The 18,394-nt window shown below is 41.0% G+C and overlaps 1 protein-coding gene across 1 annotated transcript; it reads right to left on the reverse strand.

The window, feature by feature from the left end:
- Nucleotides 1-144: 144 nt before the first annotated feature.
- Nucleotides 145-18,353, reverse strand: rab11a (RAB11a, member RAS oncogene family). The gene is made up of 5 exons (XM_061815699.1): nt 18,187-18,353; nt 16,887-17,082; nt 11,958-12,151; nt 3,999-4,079; nt 145-3,160 (listed from the first exon to the last, which is right to left on the reverse strand). The coding sequence occupies exons 1-5, from the start codon at nt 18,224-18,226 to the stop codon at nt 3,024-3,026; spliced, it is 648 nt and encodes a 215-aa protein (XP_061671683.1). The 5' UTR covers nt 18,227-18,353; the 3' UTR covers nt 145-3,023.
- Between the last annotated feature and the right edge of the window lie 41 nt (nt 18,354-18,394).

Here is an 18,394-nt window from a genome sequence, read left to right on the forward strand (position 1 = left end):
AGGAATAAGATGAGATTTCATCAATTACATTTGTTTCCCACTCAAATTATCATCTATTGTTCCAAATGGATTCAGTTTGTGTAGCAGCACCTTTTATTTATTTTTTTTAATCTTGAAACCAAATTGATTTACTGATCATGTTTACAACAAATAAAATAGTCATAGTCTCAGGGATTGGAGGGAGTCACACAAAGTAACTGAAATACCAAGTGAAATTATAAAAGCATTTTAAAGGTTTATCACTGGTGCGCTTTATTAAGATGAACTGATAACTTAAGATATAGACAATTGTACAATTTTATCAAGCTGTACAAACCATAAAACCATTCATTATGACCCCTGTCTCACATTTAAACCTTCATAACAACTGAAATATTTCACTCTTACACTTGAATTAGTCAGTAACTGAATTTCAAAACAAAAATGTCAAAAAAACATTAAATCAAAGATAAAAAAATGGAATACGATTCGGAATCATTTTTTTGATGAAAGAAATCACCTTATCATCAGACTGCCAGCAATTAAGTGTGGAGAAGCTTGGTTGGCGGCGCCGTCTGTTCAAGGAAACGCCATTGGTACTGCCAGCCAGGGTCTCACATGCCAGAGCGACCCACCCATCTATCGCCTCCGTCTAAATATACACACCAAGTTCAGGTAGTGCATATGTCTGCCAATGCAATCACAACGGTGGATCCAACTAGAACCTGAATGAACACACTGGCATGTTGGAGCAACACTTAAGAGTCTCCTCCAAAAAGTATTGGAACAGCAAGGTCAATTACTGTGTTTTTGTTGCATACTAAAGACATTTGGGTTTCTAATCAGTAGATGAATTAAACAGAATTTCACCTTTTGTTACATGTTACAGTATCTTTCAAAAGTGAGTACCCCTCCCTCACCTTTCTGCAGACTTAAATATATATTTTCATGGCACAAGACTGAAGATATGACAGACAATGAAAAGTGGTCAGTGTACAGCTTATGTGACAGTGTAAATTTATTGTTCCCTCAAAAGAACTCAAAATACAGCCATTAACGTCTAAACCAGTTATCTAAACTGCACATCGACTACTTTTAATTTTCTCATGAGTCATTTCTTATGCGTGTCTGCATATAAATATCTGCAGAAATATGAGGGATGCACTCACTTTTGTGAGATACTGTATTTACATCTAGCCACCCACTTTTCAAATGAGTAAAAGTATGGCATTATGGGTGTTTTTAACTGCTTAGGTAATGCCTTTTAGATTGATTCCTTAAAGAGATACTGCTTGGGTTTGCTGTGAAGCAAATATTAAAACCAAGAGTAGTGCCAATGAGACAAAAGTAAACCAAGCTGGAATACTGAACTTTTGCCTCATTCATCTTTTGATCTCAAAGCAAAATGTATTCGGTATACAACAAAGACAAAATAGTTGACCTTGCCGTTGCAATACCTTGAAAGGACTGTAGCTTGCCCTGGGCAGATTAGATGGAGATCAATGTCAGCAACATTAGGCGGTAATGTGGAGTCCCACTAAAAGCCATGCAGTGTGATCCAGTCAGAGGCAGCTTGGTATAAAGTAGGCGTTATGTGACTGGGAAAACATGGAGAGGGACAGACCATGTGTGTCGCAAAAGTGAACAGTGAAGGAGGCACTATGACCACAAAAAGAATAGCTTATAATGTGGATGAATCTCCTCCTCTCTCCACATCATGAATTTAACCCTTTCCGGGCAGGTTTGCAAAATTGCAACATGTTTAACATAATTGAACATTTTAAGTCCAGAGTATCATTTCATCATTCTGGAAGTATCAGATTTTTCTCTCTGTAAAATTTTATTTGGTCCAGAGAGTGTTAATCAATCTGAAAGTCTTACTGAAATTAATTTTGATTGAGAAAATGAAACTCAGATGTGGTGTCACTTAAAAGAAAGCAAAACTGTCCAATCTGAGACAAGGCTTAAGAACTACACAAGAATGCTTGTTTACTAAAGCTAGCTAAGATCAGTGCAAGAAAAAAAATACCAAAAATGTCAAGTCAAACTGCATGTCTAAGCTTTGTATTCACGTGTAAGCCCATTTTAACATTAACAACCATAGAGGGATGTCACAAGTCAGTGTCATTTGAATACTTTCAACTAGTGCACCAAGGAAAATGTATCCGAACAGCTGCATGCTAGTTCCTGCATAGTTGTCAAACGTCACCGATGTAAGTCCTGTTCTTCAAACGAGAGTACAAATTCCCAACCTCACAAGCCTGACTGCCTATGTGACGAGAGGTAATAAATGAACAGGCTGAGCTTTTAAGGTGGTGCACCTTCAAGGTGATAGCAGTGTTCCATACCAAAGCCTAGAGACTCATACCTAATAAAACATGCAGTACAAGCATATGGCCATCTTTGAAAACAAGCTACGCTGCCACCAACCGGCCTTCTTTTGTAAATGAGATGGTAACAGTGCACACGAGAGGCTAGCTGCCTCCCTGCTGTCCTCTCCATAGTATAACAAGGACTGACGGCTCTACATTTCACTAGCATCATGTTCACAGCAATGGGGTGATAGGCCACTCCTGCTTGTGGTTTCCTAAACAGTAAATTGCACTAAGTTGCAAAGAGGAAACTGCAATGACAGGAGCTCATTTAAAGGACTAAAGTTCAGAGCAGCTTCCATGTGCTTTATATGAATATATACTAGTAAATATTGGATACAATAACAAAGGGAGATCATAAAGTTGTGGAAGAATCAATGGGGGCACAAAGTATAAAGATATAAGAAGGGAAAAGAACTCACATTCATATAAGAAGACTTTTTGTGACACATCGGAGCAACAATTGGAATGAAACTTAAAGTGATACAAAATGCCTGCTGTCTTCTCTCCTTTACGAGCCTAGAGACAGACATTACCTTGGGGGGACCGGTTAAAAGTAGTGGCGGAGTTCAGGTCACAACCCCGGAGCCCTAAAGGAGCTATGGAGAATGAAACAAGGGGAAAAGGGACTAAATGGAAGGGTTGGGGCTTTGGAGGCAAGGTTGGGCACAGCTAGATGTTCTGGCAGCACTGCATCTTTGGTTTGTTTTCAGTGGGCTGCACTTGGATGTTGACCACATTGTTGCTGGGAGACATGTCACTCTCCTGGCGCTCCGACATCTGCTTTTGGGACACAATGCGGTAGATCTCTAGAAGGGGAGGAGAGGGTAAATGTTTAATTTGACATCATCATGTCCACTTGAGATCACTAATTATTACAGTAGTCCCTTTTCCATTGCACGTAAAAGGCGTGATTTTCCATCCGGAACATTTGAACAATCAGCTGAAATATACTGTACATCTGTCATTGACAAAACAATGTTTTGTTTTTAATTCGTCAAACAGAATTACTGTACATTGAATTAGACTTTGGTGTAGGCAGTGTAGATTCAGTTACCACTCCGTGATGGTGTCTATATATGTACCATGCAAATGACTGGCGACCAGTTCAGGCTGTAGTTCGCCTTTTGCCTGAAGTTAGCTGGGATAGGCCAGCACTGTCATGACCCTTGTGAGGATAAGCAGCATGGAAAATGGAAGGATGGTCAAATGTGTTAATTTCTCACTTTCACATCTGCCATCTTAAAGACGATGTTGCTGCCCCTGATGACAGAAAGTTGCTATCCAGAAAATGCAGGAAAATTGGTAGCCCACACTTTACTCAGTACTTGGCAGTGCACATTTCACTCAGCACTGTTTCAAAACGGTGCCTGCAGTCAAAGAACCCTTTGGATTTAGTGTACAGCACAAGAGAAACATTAAAAAATGTTTAATGAAAAAAAAAAAACAGTACCGTACCAACAGTTTTTAAGCAAAAGCGGAATGTGAAGCAAGAAACCGGACCGATATGATACATCCCCAAAATTACCAACAGTGGGTCGAACCCGCCTAAGCCAGAGGTAGAGTGCAGTCACAAAAAAATTGTGTTCTGATGCATTTTAATACATAAGAGTGTACAAAAACATCATAGCATGCACATACACACACCTGTGAGAATGGTCTGGAAGGCAGTTTCAACATTGGTGGAATCCAGAGCTGATGTCTCCAGAAAAGACAAACCGTTTTTCTCTGCAGCACAAAGTGTTAGGATAAATCACAATGTTGCCCTCCAAAGCTGGTTTTAACATGATCAAACACAAACGTATTGATTGCACAGCAAACAAGCTATTTATTTTATGAGTTACATTTTTGACATAGCGTGTTCCAAACCATACCCGGATTAAGTGAAATCTGAGTTTGAAAATTTTTTTGAAAAATTATTTCCCCCCTCAAAACATTTTATTTTTGTTCATTCTACCTTTTCGTTTACAAGATGTTATCATTTACAGTGGATTTATTAGGTATTTTTTTCATTTACTGTACTGTACTTTTATGTTGTGTTTTTTCATTTATAGTATTTTTTTCCCATTTCTTATATATGTCTTAAGGCTGTTAAACCCCTAACCACACACTTTATAAACTTTTCTCAGTCAGGCATAAACATTCTCACATTTCTCATTTAAACACTCTCAAAGTTCAAATCTTCAAAGTTTAAAAAAGGCAAACTACTGTATTCTACAATGAAACGAAAGACCAAAACCTGTTTGAGACCAAAATATTTGAGAAATAAATATTTACAAGTCATTCCATTCATTTTCCTCTTATTTATACTTCTTATTTTCCTTGCAGCTTGCCCCGTTAGGGGTTGCCACAGCGTTTTTCGTCTTTTTCCATCTAATACTATCTCCTGCATCTTCCTCTGCAACACCAAGTGCCCTCATGTCTTCCCTCACAAGATCCATCAACCTTCTCTTTGGTCTTCCTCTCACTCTTTTGCATGGCAGCTCCATCCCTCTGCACCCTTCTACCAATGTACTCACTTTCTTGTCTCTGGACATGTCCAAACCATCGAACTCTGCTCTCTAGAACCTTGTCTCCAAAACAACCAACTTTGGCTGTCCCTCTAATAAACTCATTTCTAATCCTATCTAACCTGCTCACTCCAAGAAAGAACCTCAACATCTTAATTTTTGCCACCTCCAGCTCTGCTTCCAGTTGTCTCTTCAGTGCCACAGTCTCTAATCCGTACATCATTGCTGGCCTCACCACTGTTTTATAAACTTTGCCCTTCATGGTAGCAGAGACTCTTCTGTCACATACAGTGAAGAAAATAAGTATTTGAACTATATTGCAAGTACTCTGACATAGAAATCATGGAGGGGTCTGAAATTGTCATCGTAGGTGCATGTCCACTGTGAGAGAGATAATCTATAAAGAAAAATCCAGAAATCACAATCTTTGATTTTTTAACAATTTACTTGTGATACAGCTGCAAATAAGTATTTGAACGCCTGTCTATCAGCAAGAATTTTGACCCTCAAACACCTGTTAGTCCGCCTTTAAAAGTCCACCTCCACTCCATGTATTATCTTGAATCAGAGCTACCTGTGTGAGGTTGTTACCTGCATAAAGACACCTGTCCACCCCATACAATCACTAAGACTCAAACTTCTGACATGGCCAAGACCAAAGAGCTGTCCAAAGACACCAGAGGAAAAATTGAACAACTCCACACAGCTGGAAGGGGCTACGGAGAAACTGTCAAGTAGCTTGGTGAAAAGAGGTCCACTGTTGGAGCAATTATTAGAAAATGGAAGAAGCTAATAATGACGGTCAATCTCAATTGGAGTGGAGCCCCATGCAAGATATCACATTGTGGGATCTCAATGATCCTTAGAAAGGTGAGGAATTCGCCCAGAACTACACGACAGGACTTGGTCAATGACCTGAATAGAGCTGGGACCACAGTTTCCAAGATGACTGTTGGTAATACACTAAGACGTCATTGTTTGAAATCATGCATGGCATGGAAGGTTCCCTTGCTTAAACCAGCACGACAAGGCCTGTCTTAAGTTTGCCAATGATCATTTGGATTATACAGAGGAGTCATGTGAGAACGTTTTGTGGTTAGATGAGACCAAAATTGAACATTTGTCATAATTCCACTAACTGTGTTTGGAGGAAGACGAATGATGAGTCCATCCCAAAAACACCATCCCTCCTGTGATGCATGGGGGTGGTAGCATCATGTTTTGGGTTTTTTTTTCTGGACTTGGGACAGAACAACTGCAATGTATTAAGGAGAGGATGACCGCGGCCATATATTATGAGATTTTGGGGAACAACCTCTTTCCCTCAGTCAGAGCATTGAAGATGGGTCGTGGCTGAGCCTTTCAATATGACAATGATCCGAAGCACAGGCAGGAAAACCAAGGAGTGGCTCTGTAAGAAGCATATCAAGGTTCTGGCATGGCCTAGCAAGTCTCCAGACCTGAACCCAATAGAAAATCTTTAGAGGGAGCTGAAATTCCGTGTTTCTCCGCGACTGCCCAGAAATATGTCTGATCTGTGTGGAAGAGTGGGCTAAAATCCCGCCTGCAGTGTGAGCAAACCTGGTGAACAACTACAGGAAACGTTTGACCTCTGTAACTTATTTGATCATGGTGTATTGTTATAATCTTGTGTAATTTACAGTGCTATCGATTGTCAACCTAGTGATGAAAGCTAGCAGTATATTGTCTGTATCTTCCTAAAGCGTGGAGAGGGGAAAAGTTTTCAACTTCATGATAACGCGGTTCCACGGGGGAAAATGACCGTTCACATTTAGATATATGGACGTACTAGTCTAAAATTAGAATTTAGATCAAGTCAAAGTAAATCACAATCTTGTACTTATTATAGTTAGATACTGAAACATTACCTGTGTTATATCCCAGAAATGTTTTCAATGTAAATCAGCCCAGATTATCCCCCCCCCCCCCCCCCCCAAGATCTACTTTCAAGGAGCCACCCTCTTGCGATCCACCGGCAGGTCAGTGGGGGGTGGGGGGGGGTGTGCACGCGCACATCGCTGCGACTGCCGTAAATTGCACAACACGCCTTTATGTGCGTGCACTCAACGTATTGGCCACACCTGAATAAAGTAACGAGGTGGATGATAGGCTAACGTCTTTTTGGGGGGGGGGGGCACGCCGTCACACAATCAACCAAAACTGCCTCGCGATCGACGCATTGAGTACTCCTGGTGTAACTGAATTTCCTTTGAGATGGCTCATGATGATGACTTTCGGTGTAAATGCGCTCGCAGTACGTGAAGCAGCTCGCAACATGTGCTTTTGGCATCACTTCCGTACATGCTCAGTACAGTTAACTTGCATTTCCTGTTTCCGGGTGAATACTGATTGTTTAGGAGCAGGCTTGTTTTGTTACCAACGTTTATAAAATAAACACGTCAATTAATGTCAAGACTACACAAAATAAGTGACGTCTTTCAATATCTATTTTTCTACGCGTAACACATTTTACGCATATGATTTTACGTGCTCGAATGTGCAGATTTGCGAGTGCGATGGCGCGAACTCACTTGTCAAATGAGAGTGACTGCACTTCTATCACTTAACACACCAGACACCTTCCGCGAGCTGTTCCAACCTGCCTGTACCCATTTCTTCACTTTCTTACCACACTCACCATTGTTCTGGATTGTTGACCCCAAGTATTTTAAGTCCACCACCCTCGCTAACTCCGCTCCCTGTAGCCTCACCATTCCCCCTCCACCTATCTCATTCACGCACATATATTCTGTTTTAGTTTGGCTAATCTTCATTACTCTCCTTTCAAGTGCATGTCTCCATCTTTCTAATTGTTCCACTACCTGCTCCCTGCCTTCACTCCATATTACAATATCATCTGCGAACATCATGGTCCAAGGGGATTCCAGTCTAACCTCTTCTGTCAGCCTATCCATTACCACAGCAAACAGGAAGGGGCTCAGAGCTGATCCCTGATGCACTTCCACCTCTATCTTAAATTCTTCTGTCACACCTCACTATTGTTCTGCTGCACTCATAGATGTCCTGTACTATTCTAATATGTTTCTCCGCTACACCAGACTTATGCATGCAGTACGACAGTTCGTCTCTTGGTACTCTGTCATGGGCTTTCTCGAGATCCACAAAGATACAATGTAACTCCCTCAGACCTTCTCTATACTTTTTCATAAGCATCCTCAAGGCAAATGATGCATCTGTGGTACTCTTTCTAGGCATGAAACCATACTGTTGCTCCCAGATACTTACTTCTGCCCTGAGTCTAGCCTCCACTACTCTTTCCCATAAATTCATTGTGTGGCTAATTAACTTTATTCCGCTATAAATCCCACAGCTTTGAACATCGCCTTTGTTCTTAAAAATGGGAACTAGCACACTTTCATTCTTCAGGCATCTCTTCACGTGTGAGTATTTTGTTGAATAAATTGGTCAAAAACTCCACAGTCACTTTTTCAAATTGCTTCCATACCTCCACAGGACCTTTCCATTTTTCATCCTCTTCATTGCCTAACTTCCCCTTCTTAATCATTGCCACTTCGTGGTCCTTCACACTTGCCTCTTCTCCTCTTCTTTCTCATTTTCTTCATTCATCAACCTCAAAGTATTCTTTCCATCTATTTAGCACACAACTGGCACCAGTCAACACATTTCCATCTCTATCATTAATCCAACTCCTGAGCTTTACCTGTCATAGTCCCAACATTCAAAGTCCCTCCACTCAGTTGTAGGCTCTGTGCTTTCCTCCCCTTATTCTTCTGCGGACAAATCTGGTTTCCTCCTCTTCTTTGTCTTCGACCCACAGCAGCTGAATTTCCACTGACGCGCTGCAGTTTGGCGGGGCCGGGGGGCATTGTTAACTCGGGCCACAATCCATCTGGCATGGGATTCTTTCGATAAACACTCATATTTGTTTGGCACAGTTTTACGCCGGATCCCCTTCCTGACACAACGCTCTGCATTTATCCGGGTTTGGGACCGGCCTACAGATTGCATTGGCTTGTTACCCCATCGGGCTGCGTTTTCCTCTCATTTATACAGGGTAAGTGTTTTCCTATGAAAAGAAAAATATAGTTTTTAGAAAAAAAAAATCATTTTAATGATCAATCTATGAGGTTGGACATAAAGGAAATTAAAAGTGACTGGCCATTCTCTTTCCTCGATTCTGTGGCTCTGCTGTAGTCTTTTTCCGCTAAAGCACCCTTGTTGCAAATGTGTGCTTCTGAGTGGAAAAACTATGGATCTTTTTTTTTCCTGGGTGAGAATATTCTCATAAAGATATACCAGCTTCAATTATGTTTGAGAACTGAAGCCGTGAAGAAAGGCAGCAAGGCCCACTGTTCGCCCCCGATTTGTAAAGTCGGCGATCGCGCCGCCGAGGAAGTTAGAATAAACAAGCTTTTTCGGATTCAAGATTTGTACTATTCAAACATCCGCAGCCATTGAAAATGGTCAATCTTTTACTGCAAATAAAAATAAACAATAAACAAATAAAATAAAAAGTGGTTTCAAGTGTCCTTCATTTATTCCAGTTGGGAAAAGTGGATGCAAAGTGCCTGTAGGATGCAACCGACCAACCCCCTTTGCATGCTGAATTATTTCATCAGCTTTAAGTGCAAGTAATGAGGGTCTCGCATGCAGATTGAGAATTTTCACTTGCTCAGTGTGGCAAAAGACGTCATGTTACAGCATGAGCTGGTGGTAACTACGAGTGACTTAAATACGTTTGCGGACCTCATGAATCCATCAACATCCATGAATCTGCATATGCCTCCACATCCCCATATCTGCATGGTGGCCAGTACGAGCCTATTTCGCTCTGATTTTGCATGAAAATTGGTCATCCCTTCTAAACTGTACTTTTCAGCTACGTAACTTTGACTTTATGTTTGAATTTGGCAATGATTGGACAGGGATGACTCCCTTCGCGGTCCTCCTAGTCTTTGTAAGATATTAGCTACTGTCTCCTTTGAGAGATTAAGAACTGTTGACAGAAGTTTTGTACTTGTGCCTCTGGATCATCAGATGTATTCTTAGAAATGGCGGCAAAGATTATCCCATATCCTTCTAAATCATTGCAATCACCGCTAGCATTACCACATAAAAGAAGCGTAAACCTGTCAATCATAGGCTTGTGGCCTGGGATCGACTTTTCCTCCTGCGTGAAGTAGGTCCTTCGTGGCATTTTCTTCTAGAATAGTCTTGTTTCGTCACAATTGAAGACTTGCTGGGGAAGATAGTTCTCAGCCCTGACGAAACGGGCAAACTCTGCTTTGAACTTTTCCGCGGCGGCCTGGTCCGAACTTGCAGCCTCCCCATGGCAAACAACGGAGTGTATCCAACTTCTTTTGCGGAATTTCTCGAACCATCCTCGACTTGCTTTGAATTCAAAGCCCTCAGGAACTAGATTGGGCTCTTTTCTTTTTCAATCTGTATACAGATTTCTAGCTTTGGCGCAAATCCCTTCCTCGCCAACACTATCCCCAGCTAACTGCTGCTCGTTCATGAAAATAAGAAGCAACTTTTCGACTTCATTCAAGATCTATGGTCTCTGCTTGGTCAACATAGTTGCTTCTTTACCAACATCACGTGCTTTGAGGGCATCCTTGTGTTTCAGGATGGTGATGATCGTTGATTTCGCCATGCCATACTTCTTCAATAGCTCAGAAACACGCACACCAGATTCGTGCTCAGCTATCAAATCCTTCTTGAAGTCGACGGTTTTACGCACTACTTTCCCTTTTTCAACCCCAGCAGTTCCACTTGCCTTCTTTGGAGCCATGAACGGGTTTTAATATTGCTCAATTGGAAGAAAAAAAACTCACTACCAGGAGACAGCCACGTGCAGAGGAGTGTGTGGGTCAACTGGTTGTACCGCACGCGTTACGTCATTTCCGTTTTTTTTCAGGGGTGCGCTTGAAAGCACAATAAATCGTCGTGGGTCTGCTGGTCGGGGCATTCGAATACGGATTTTCGTTCGAAAACCAAAGCAAAAAAATCTTGAAATTTTCATTCGCAAACTGATTTGCACGAAAACAGAAGTTTGAAAACTGAGGTACCACTGTACTTGAAATATTATTCTCGATCAGTGGCATTACAAAATGTTTGGGAAGATATACCCCCCAAAAAATATAAATGTATTGAGAGAGCAATGGATAAAACATATCTATGGTACAAAGAGCATAAGAGAGAAACTAATAAAAATCTACAGTAAAGCAGGAGACCGAAGCAAGAATCAGGATATGGCATCAAATTATTGTATCTGTATTCTGTGATGACAAATTGCAGTGACTCATTGTTCCGGTACTGGGACTATTGTTTCAAGGCATGCATCCTGGGGAAAAAAAAAAAAAAAAAAAAGGGGGGGGGGGGGATCACACGCCAGATTTCCAGAACACACCGCAATACTTTCATCTTTAGCATCGCATCCTTCGACACAGACTGATTTGACTATGTATCCCTACTTATCTTTGTGGGCCTCTGAAGCCGGATGCTCATCAAACGAGATCTCTGATTCAGTCTCCCGTAACATATTGAAACAGAGCACTGTGGGTCTATAAGTACCAGGAAAAAGTGACATTGTGGTCAAATGTCTGTCTTATAGTGTGAGCGACTTAAGTGTGCAGCCTTGTTTAAAAACAACAACAAAAATCCTTCACTGATGTGTTAGTTTTGTGGACCCACACACAACACCAAGCGTATTGTGTTATTGACAGCAGAAAATTTAGCAGTGAGTGTTTTCAGCGCATTCTGCGGACACAGCAACAGCATCTGAGAACAGAGAATGTATCGATTTTTCACCATTATGAAGGCTAATTTGATTTATTTGGTGGGTTTTTTGATTCATTGGAATTTAGATGGTGTAAGGTTCTATCTTAGTCTTGCTTTACATTGTATGAAATTGTTTCACTATTTATTAGGGAAGGGGATACCACAACTGGAAAAAAAGGCTAAGGGAGGGGCAGCATGCACAAAAACCATGAACAAGCAAACTATAAAGTTTCAGGTCTGCTTATCTAAAGTTTTTATAAAGCAAAAGGTTTATCTAAAAGCAGGAAAAAAAAAGTGAATTTTGGTTTACCAGCAAAAGCCCGGGCCTCATCAGTTGGAACAGCCCGGAGGTGACGCAAGTCACTCTTGTTGCCCACAAGCATGATGACGATGTTGCTGTCAGCATGATCTCTCAGCTCCTTCAACCAGCGCTCCACATTTTCGTACGTTAGATGCTTGGCAATGTCATAGACCAGGAGAGCGCCCACGGCACCGCGGTAGTACCTGCAGTGTTGATTTACACATACCAGGCGGCCATCAATTTTCATCCTACCAAAGCTAGTAATTTAGAGCGATGTAGTAACCTGATTTCAGCAAGCCCGCTGTGACATTGGCAAGCCACCTGATTGGATTTTATTTGTGCAACTGAGTTTATAGCTGAGGCGGCTTAATTGAAATAGTGCTCTGCAACATTCTGCTTTGTTAGGGTGATGGAATTATACAAAATTATGGATGTCATTCCATTTAGCGCAGATAGCTTTAATATCGCATTTAAGACATCCTTCCTGCCTTCAGCCTCATCAAACAACATCTCCTTTCCTTGCCAATGGTATCCCCAGCTAACTGCTGCTCGTTCACAAAAATAAGAAGCAACTTTTCGACTTCCCCCAAGATCTGTGGCCTCTGTTTGGTCAACAAGGTTGCTCCTTTAGCAACATCACTTGCTTTGAGGCAATCCTGGTGTTTCAGGATGATGCTGATCGTCGATTTTGCCACGCCATACTTCGATAGCTTAAAAACACGCACACCAGATTCGAGCTCGGCTATCAAATCCTTCTTGAAGTCGACAGTGTTACGCACCAGTTTTCTTTTTTCAGCACCAGCAGTCCCGCTTGCCTTCTTTGGAGCCATGATCGGGGGTTAATCTTGCTCAATAGGAAGAAAAAAAAAAGTCACTACTGGGACATGTCCACACGCAGAGGAGTGTGGGTCAACTGATTGCGTCGTCATTTCATGTCATTTCTGTTTTTTTTCGGGGGTTACTTCGAAAGCCCGATAAATCGTTGTGTGTCAGCTGGTCGGGGCATTGGAATACCAATTTTCGTTAGAAAACCAAAGCAAAAAAATCTCGGAATTTTTGTTCGAAAACCGAGGTACCACTGTATACAATGATATAATACAGTAAGTTTTTAATAATGTATAATTATATTATACACTTATAATACTATATATTTATGTATATTTATAAGGTTTTATAATTAAAGATTTAACTAAATACCTCGTTTTGTCTCAAATACGGAAAGTACAAATAGTGTTTACATATTTTAAACATTCTGGTAATCAGAAAACCATACACCCGCACCATTGCGGTTTTTCACTTTTCGCGGGTGGTTCTGGTACCAATTAACTACGAAAAATTAAGGATTACTGTAATGCACTGAATGAATTAACTTGAGAGCAGTTCTGAAAAATCCTCCATAAATTTTCTTTTGTATCTTGGAGGTCTATAAATTATTAAAACAACCTTTGGGTCAGCTTTAACGAAAAACATTCAAAAGAGCTAAAATCACCCAGTACAATTTCTTTACACTGAAATAATGACCATGAAAATAATACCAATGCCTTTTGTCCCTACTCAACAATTGCTCACAAAATTAACATTTGCTAGTGTTGCCTCATTTAAAATGCTACGACAGCTACTTTCTGTTAACCAGGTTTCATATAATAAAAAATCCAAATCATAGGTTGTAATGATGCAATTAAAGGGGAATTATATTATAATTATCAACAACAGCGGCACGGTAGCTGAGCTGGTAAAGTGTTGGCTTTACAGTTCTGAGGAGCCGGGTTCGATTTTTTGGGAGTTTCTTTTTTGTTTGTTTTTTTGTGGTTTTGTGTGTAGAGAATTCTGGAGTTTCCATGTTCTCCCCGTGCCTGTGTAGGTTTTCTCTGGGCACTCCAGTTTCCGGTCCTTAAATGATTCTTTTTCTTACTGGGCAGAACATGCCACTGAAAATTCCGCAGATTATTTCTATCCGAATTATGGCAAAATTTCGCAATACAATAAGGTATATTACTGTGTCCGATCGTGGCGATACCGCATATGAAACCACTACAAACCAGCGATGATTTCTTTGTTGCGGCACTTAATACGTCACATCTGCGCATGTAGGTCATGTGATTAGCCAAAATGGCAGTGCCCATGAAAAATTCGTAATTGCCTATAAAAATCTCAAAACACCATTAAATGAGAGAGGACTAACATCACATTTTCAAGATACAGTACATATGACATGAACTATTGGCTACATTGTTAACCCAAACGACCAGAATTCCCCTTTAATCAACATTGATGTATTACCCAGTGACCTGATGTTAAAAAGAACTGGTCTCACAGAGATAACTGGAAAATAAGATTTGATAGATTTACATTTTATCTTCACTATGTTTGTAGAGCTAGTTCTTTTGTGCCACATCTCTGATGAACTTTCTGTCCCTTGTAATTACAGGGAAGAGAATGCCCAATGTTCATAGAGGTCAGAGTTTTTATGGAAAAGACTCAGCAGATATTAGTCCGATTTCAAAAATAGGATTCTTCATGGGGGCAGGAGGGGCCTTTCGCGTCTTAGTGGACTTAGAAGAGGAGGGATGGGAAGGAAATGGACTAGACTCCAACCTTGACAGTCTTCACCCTATCTGTTAACCAGGGGTGGCCAACTAGTCAGAGATCAAGACCCACATTTTTTACAGTTACAACAATGAGTCACATCATACACATGATGGAGCCAAAGAGCCACATAAGATACATGAAAATTATTCCCTCCTCACAACCATACATTTGCTCTGCCAGATTTATTGAAATATCACACACCAACATAAGAAAACTCGACTCCTATTGAGTACCAAGCCCACAGGCCAGTAATTTTTAAAAATTAAAATTGTTGTCATGCAGGCAAACTAGCAGTAAAACCAACTCTTGTCTTGTTTGTCACAACTCTCAACACTAACATACTCAAACGAACAATGCATCAATATGCATGCTAATATCCAACACTCCCTGGTCAACAGTGTTGTGGGACAGTTGAAGGTCTGGTACTATTTTTTTTTAAGGTTTTTGTTTTCAGGACAAGATTTCAACGATGTCACCAAGGCATTTTTAATAAATCCGCCTTATCTGTATTGATGAGTGGCAATGTTCTCAGCCAGCTGACAAGATGCAAGTGTTCGTCTCTAGATAGTTGATTATTTTTTAAAAAGTGCATCTACTTTTCTGCCTCGTTAGTCAATTTCATTCTTTCCTCTTCCCAGCACCTCTCAACATTCACAAGGTTGGATGGGGAGCATTGGTGCACAGCCATTTTCAGATTGCTAGTGTAATGTTTGATCAGATTCAAGTCTGGGTTCCAGCTAGGAGACTCAAGGACATTTACAAAGTTGTCCTACTCAAACACTCATGCCATTGTCTCCTGTGACCATCCGGTCCACAATAAAGGTCCCACTTTTTCCAAAGGTGACGCGGCCTTGCCAAAGAGGAGCCTCAACAGTGAACCTTTCACAAGCTCAAAGCTCGCCTTCGTGGAGCCAAGGCCTGCAACTGAACGTGGTAAAGCTTGTAGAAAGGATTGTGGAATTCAGGAGGCATCCTTCACCACAGCTGCCTCTCACGCTGTCTGTCTCGTGTCAATAGTGGAGACCTTCAAGTTTCAAGCCAGCCACGTCTGCCTATCCTGAGGCACTGTCCATGATGCCCATGGGATGATGCAGAGGTGTGTCAACCAGGACAGCCCCATAACGTCCAGAGTCTTTTGGAACTCTGGGCGAATCTCATCCACCTCCGGGGCCCTGCCACCGAGGAGCTTTTTAACCACCTCGATGTCCTCAACCCAATAGATAGAAGAGCCCACCTCAGAGAACTCAGACTCTGTTTCCTCATGGGGAAGGCGTGTCATTGGAATTGAGGAGGTTGTCGAAGTATTCTCCCCACCGACTCGCAACGTCACGTGTTGATGTCAGCAGTGCCTCATGCTCACTATACACAGTGTTGATGGTGTACTGCTTCCCCATCCTGAGACAATGGACCGTGGACCAGAATTTCTTCGAAGCCGTCTTGACGTTGTTCTCCATGGCCTTACTGAACTCCACCCATGCCTCAGTGACCACTGAAGCGGCATTCCGCTTGGACAGCCAGTATCCATCAGCTGCCTCAGGAATCCCACAAGCCAGAAATACCAGACAGGACTCCCTCTTCAGCTTCACAGCATCCCTCACTGTTGTGTACACCAAAGTGTTCGGTGTTTGCCGCCACAACAGGCACCGACCACTTTACAGCCACAGCGCCAGTCTGCTGCCTCATCTACAATCCACAGTGACTGTGCAATACAATAAAAGTGTGAATTAATGAAAAAAATCATTCTTTAAATTTCCTTTGTAAAAGCTATGTTTTGTTATTCTTCTTATTTACACAAAAATGATAGTTTTAATGGCGTGTTAAGTGTGCAATGCATCGTGGGTCATCCCAACCTCCGCAGTCATAAATGGGGAATCGAGGTTAAGACTGTCTCACTGAAAGGAGGTGGGGGGGGGGTCACAATAGACCATATTTGCCTGGGAGATCAACTGGTAGATTGTGATTGACGCATTGGGCACCCCTGATCTAGACTGTTTTCACTATTGTTCTCCTGTGGTTCTCACCACGAGTCCCCTGTCTACGGTCCCCATCTGACCCTAAAGCCCTTTTTTGTCAGGCTGCATTTTCAAGAAACAGATTAACTTTTAAAAAATAAAAAATTAAGCAGGACAATTTAAAATTCCCCTGTTGCACAGCAAAACTGTTCCACTACTGGCTTGATGCAGATAATTAAAAAATACATCAGTAATTGACAGTGTTTAGACATCTTGCTTTAACCCGCAATTCTATTTTGACCAAAAGCATTTAGTCAAGAGTCACTGTCATTGTGTTTCCACAGCCAATTTGAATTTTACGTACTGTAACAGGCTCCTACGAAATGATAAGACTTACGCTGAAGTGATGGCACGGTAGCGCTCCTGGCCAGCTGTATCCCAGATCTGGGCCTTCACGGTTTTGCTATCCACCTGAATGCTGCGTGTGGCGAATTCAACGCCGATGGTGCTCTTACTCTCCAAGTTGAACTCATTGCGAGTAAAACGTGATAGCAGGTTACTCTTTCCCACACCTGAGTCACCTATAAGGACCACTATAATTTAGAAAATATGGGTTAATTATAAGTCCACATATCTGTCGTATTAATAAAAACAGACTTGTTTACTATGATATAATTTAAGAGTGCTAAAAAAAGATTCTGTCAAATATATGAACACTTGGTTTTGATTGACAGGGAAGGAGGGTAGAAGTATAAAGTGGCATAAAACCACATGACTAGTTTATAATGAGTTACGACTGCATCGCTCTCTTGAATCTTAAGTTTACTAAAACACGACTAATGCTAATAACTTTCAATTATAGAAATAAAATTATAAAAAAATAACCATGGGAGTAAATAATGTTTTTGTCAATATTATATTAGAATGAAAACGTAGCAAAATACCTATCAGGCAGCATTATTAAAATGGAGAATTCTTCAGAATTGGATACAGACAAAATTTCATTACATTATGCAAGTGTGCCTGTGAGGCCAATGAATGTATTTTTAATTTTAAATTAAAAAGCGGATTGGAAATGAAACGCCAACTACCCTCCACCTCATATAATAAAGCAAAAGTTGCTAGGAAGAGCTTTAGATGTAAAGCTGTTTACATTTCACGAAAACATGTTAATTTTGATTAAAAAAGATAGTTTTCCAAGAAAGACATGGCAAACGGACAAAAATATTGTTTCTTCCCATGAATACAAAAAACAAACGAAACATCGACGTTTCCCGTCGTGTTTTGTTGACATAATTGAATTAACTCAATTGCATACCAAACTATGTAGGGTTTTTAGGGTGAAACCTTTTGCGATATAATGCGTTTTATCAATTATCCTTCGATAATATTGGTATACACTGTATCCCGTGCAGATAATGTGATAACGGTTAACGATAAGGCGTGTCCGCTAATCTGCGGGCAGCACAACCAAAAGGCCCGGCTATTTCAACTCACACACCCAGTTAAACGTGTTTTCTTTTTTAAATATTACCTATATTCGGAAGGTCACGATTCGATTTCGAGCGATTGAATTCAACTCGCTAACAATTTCAAGAAGAGAAGCAATCAAGAGCACAAAGGTACAGTAATGGTGGCTTTCGGTTTAGCCTGTCAGCTAACAGAAGGGATATCATCACAACAAAACGTCTTTGTACCTTTGAACAAATAATCATATTCGTCATCTCTGGTGCCCATTGTTTTACCGAGTAATGGTTAGTCCAAGGCAGAGCTCGTTATAATGGAAAGAAACGATCAACTTTGTTTTTACTCTCCCAAAAGGAAATCTGTTAGAAGCCCTACTTCCGTAAATTCTTATTCTACGAAGTTTGCATGGTCGCACATAAGAGATGTAGGACACCTGGC

This window comes from Syngnathoides biaculeatus, chromosome 3, assembly GCF_019802595.1.
Source record: "Syngnathoides biaculeatus isolate LvHL_M chromosome 3, ASM1980259v1, whole genome shotgun sequence".
In the NCBI taxonomy this organism is placed as follows: domain Eukaryota; kingdom Metazoa; phylum Chordata; class Actinopteri; order Syngnathiformes; family Syngnathidae; genus Syngnathoides; species Syngnathoides biaculeatus.

Excerpts from the sequence above, each read along its gene's own strand:
- rab11a (XM_061815699.1), bottom strand. The coding sequence starts at position 18,226 with ATGGGCACCAGAGATGACGAATATGATTATTTGTTCAAAG. Across the intron at positions 17,083-18,186 it reads ATATGATTATTTGTTCAAAG|TGGTCCTTATAGGTGACTCA; the intron begins GTACAAAGACGT and ends TCTAAATTATAG. Across the intron at positions 3,161-3,998 it reads CTTCCAGACCATTCTCACAG|AGATCTACCGCATTGTGTCC; the intron begins GTGTGTGTATGT and ends CTCCCCTTCTAG.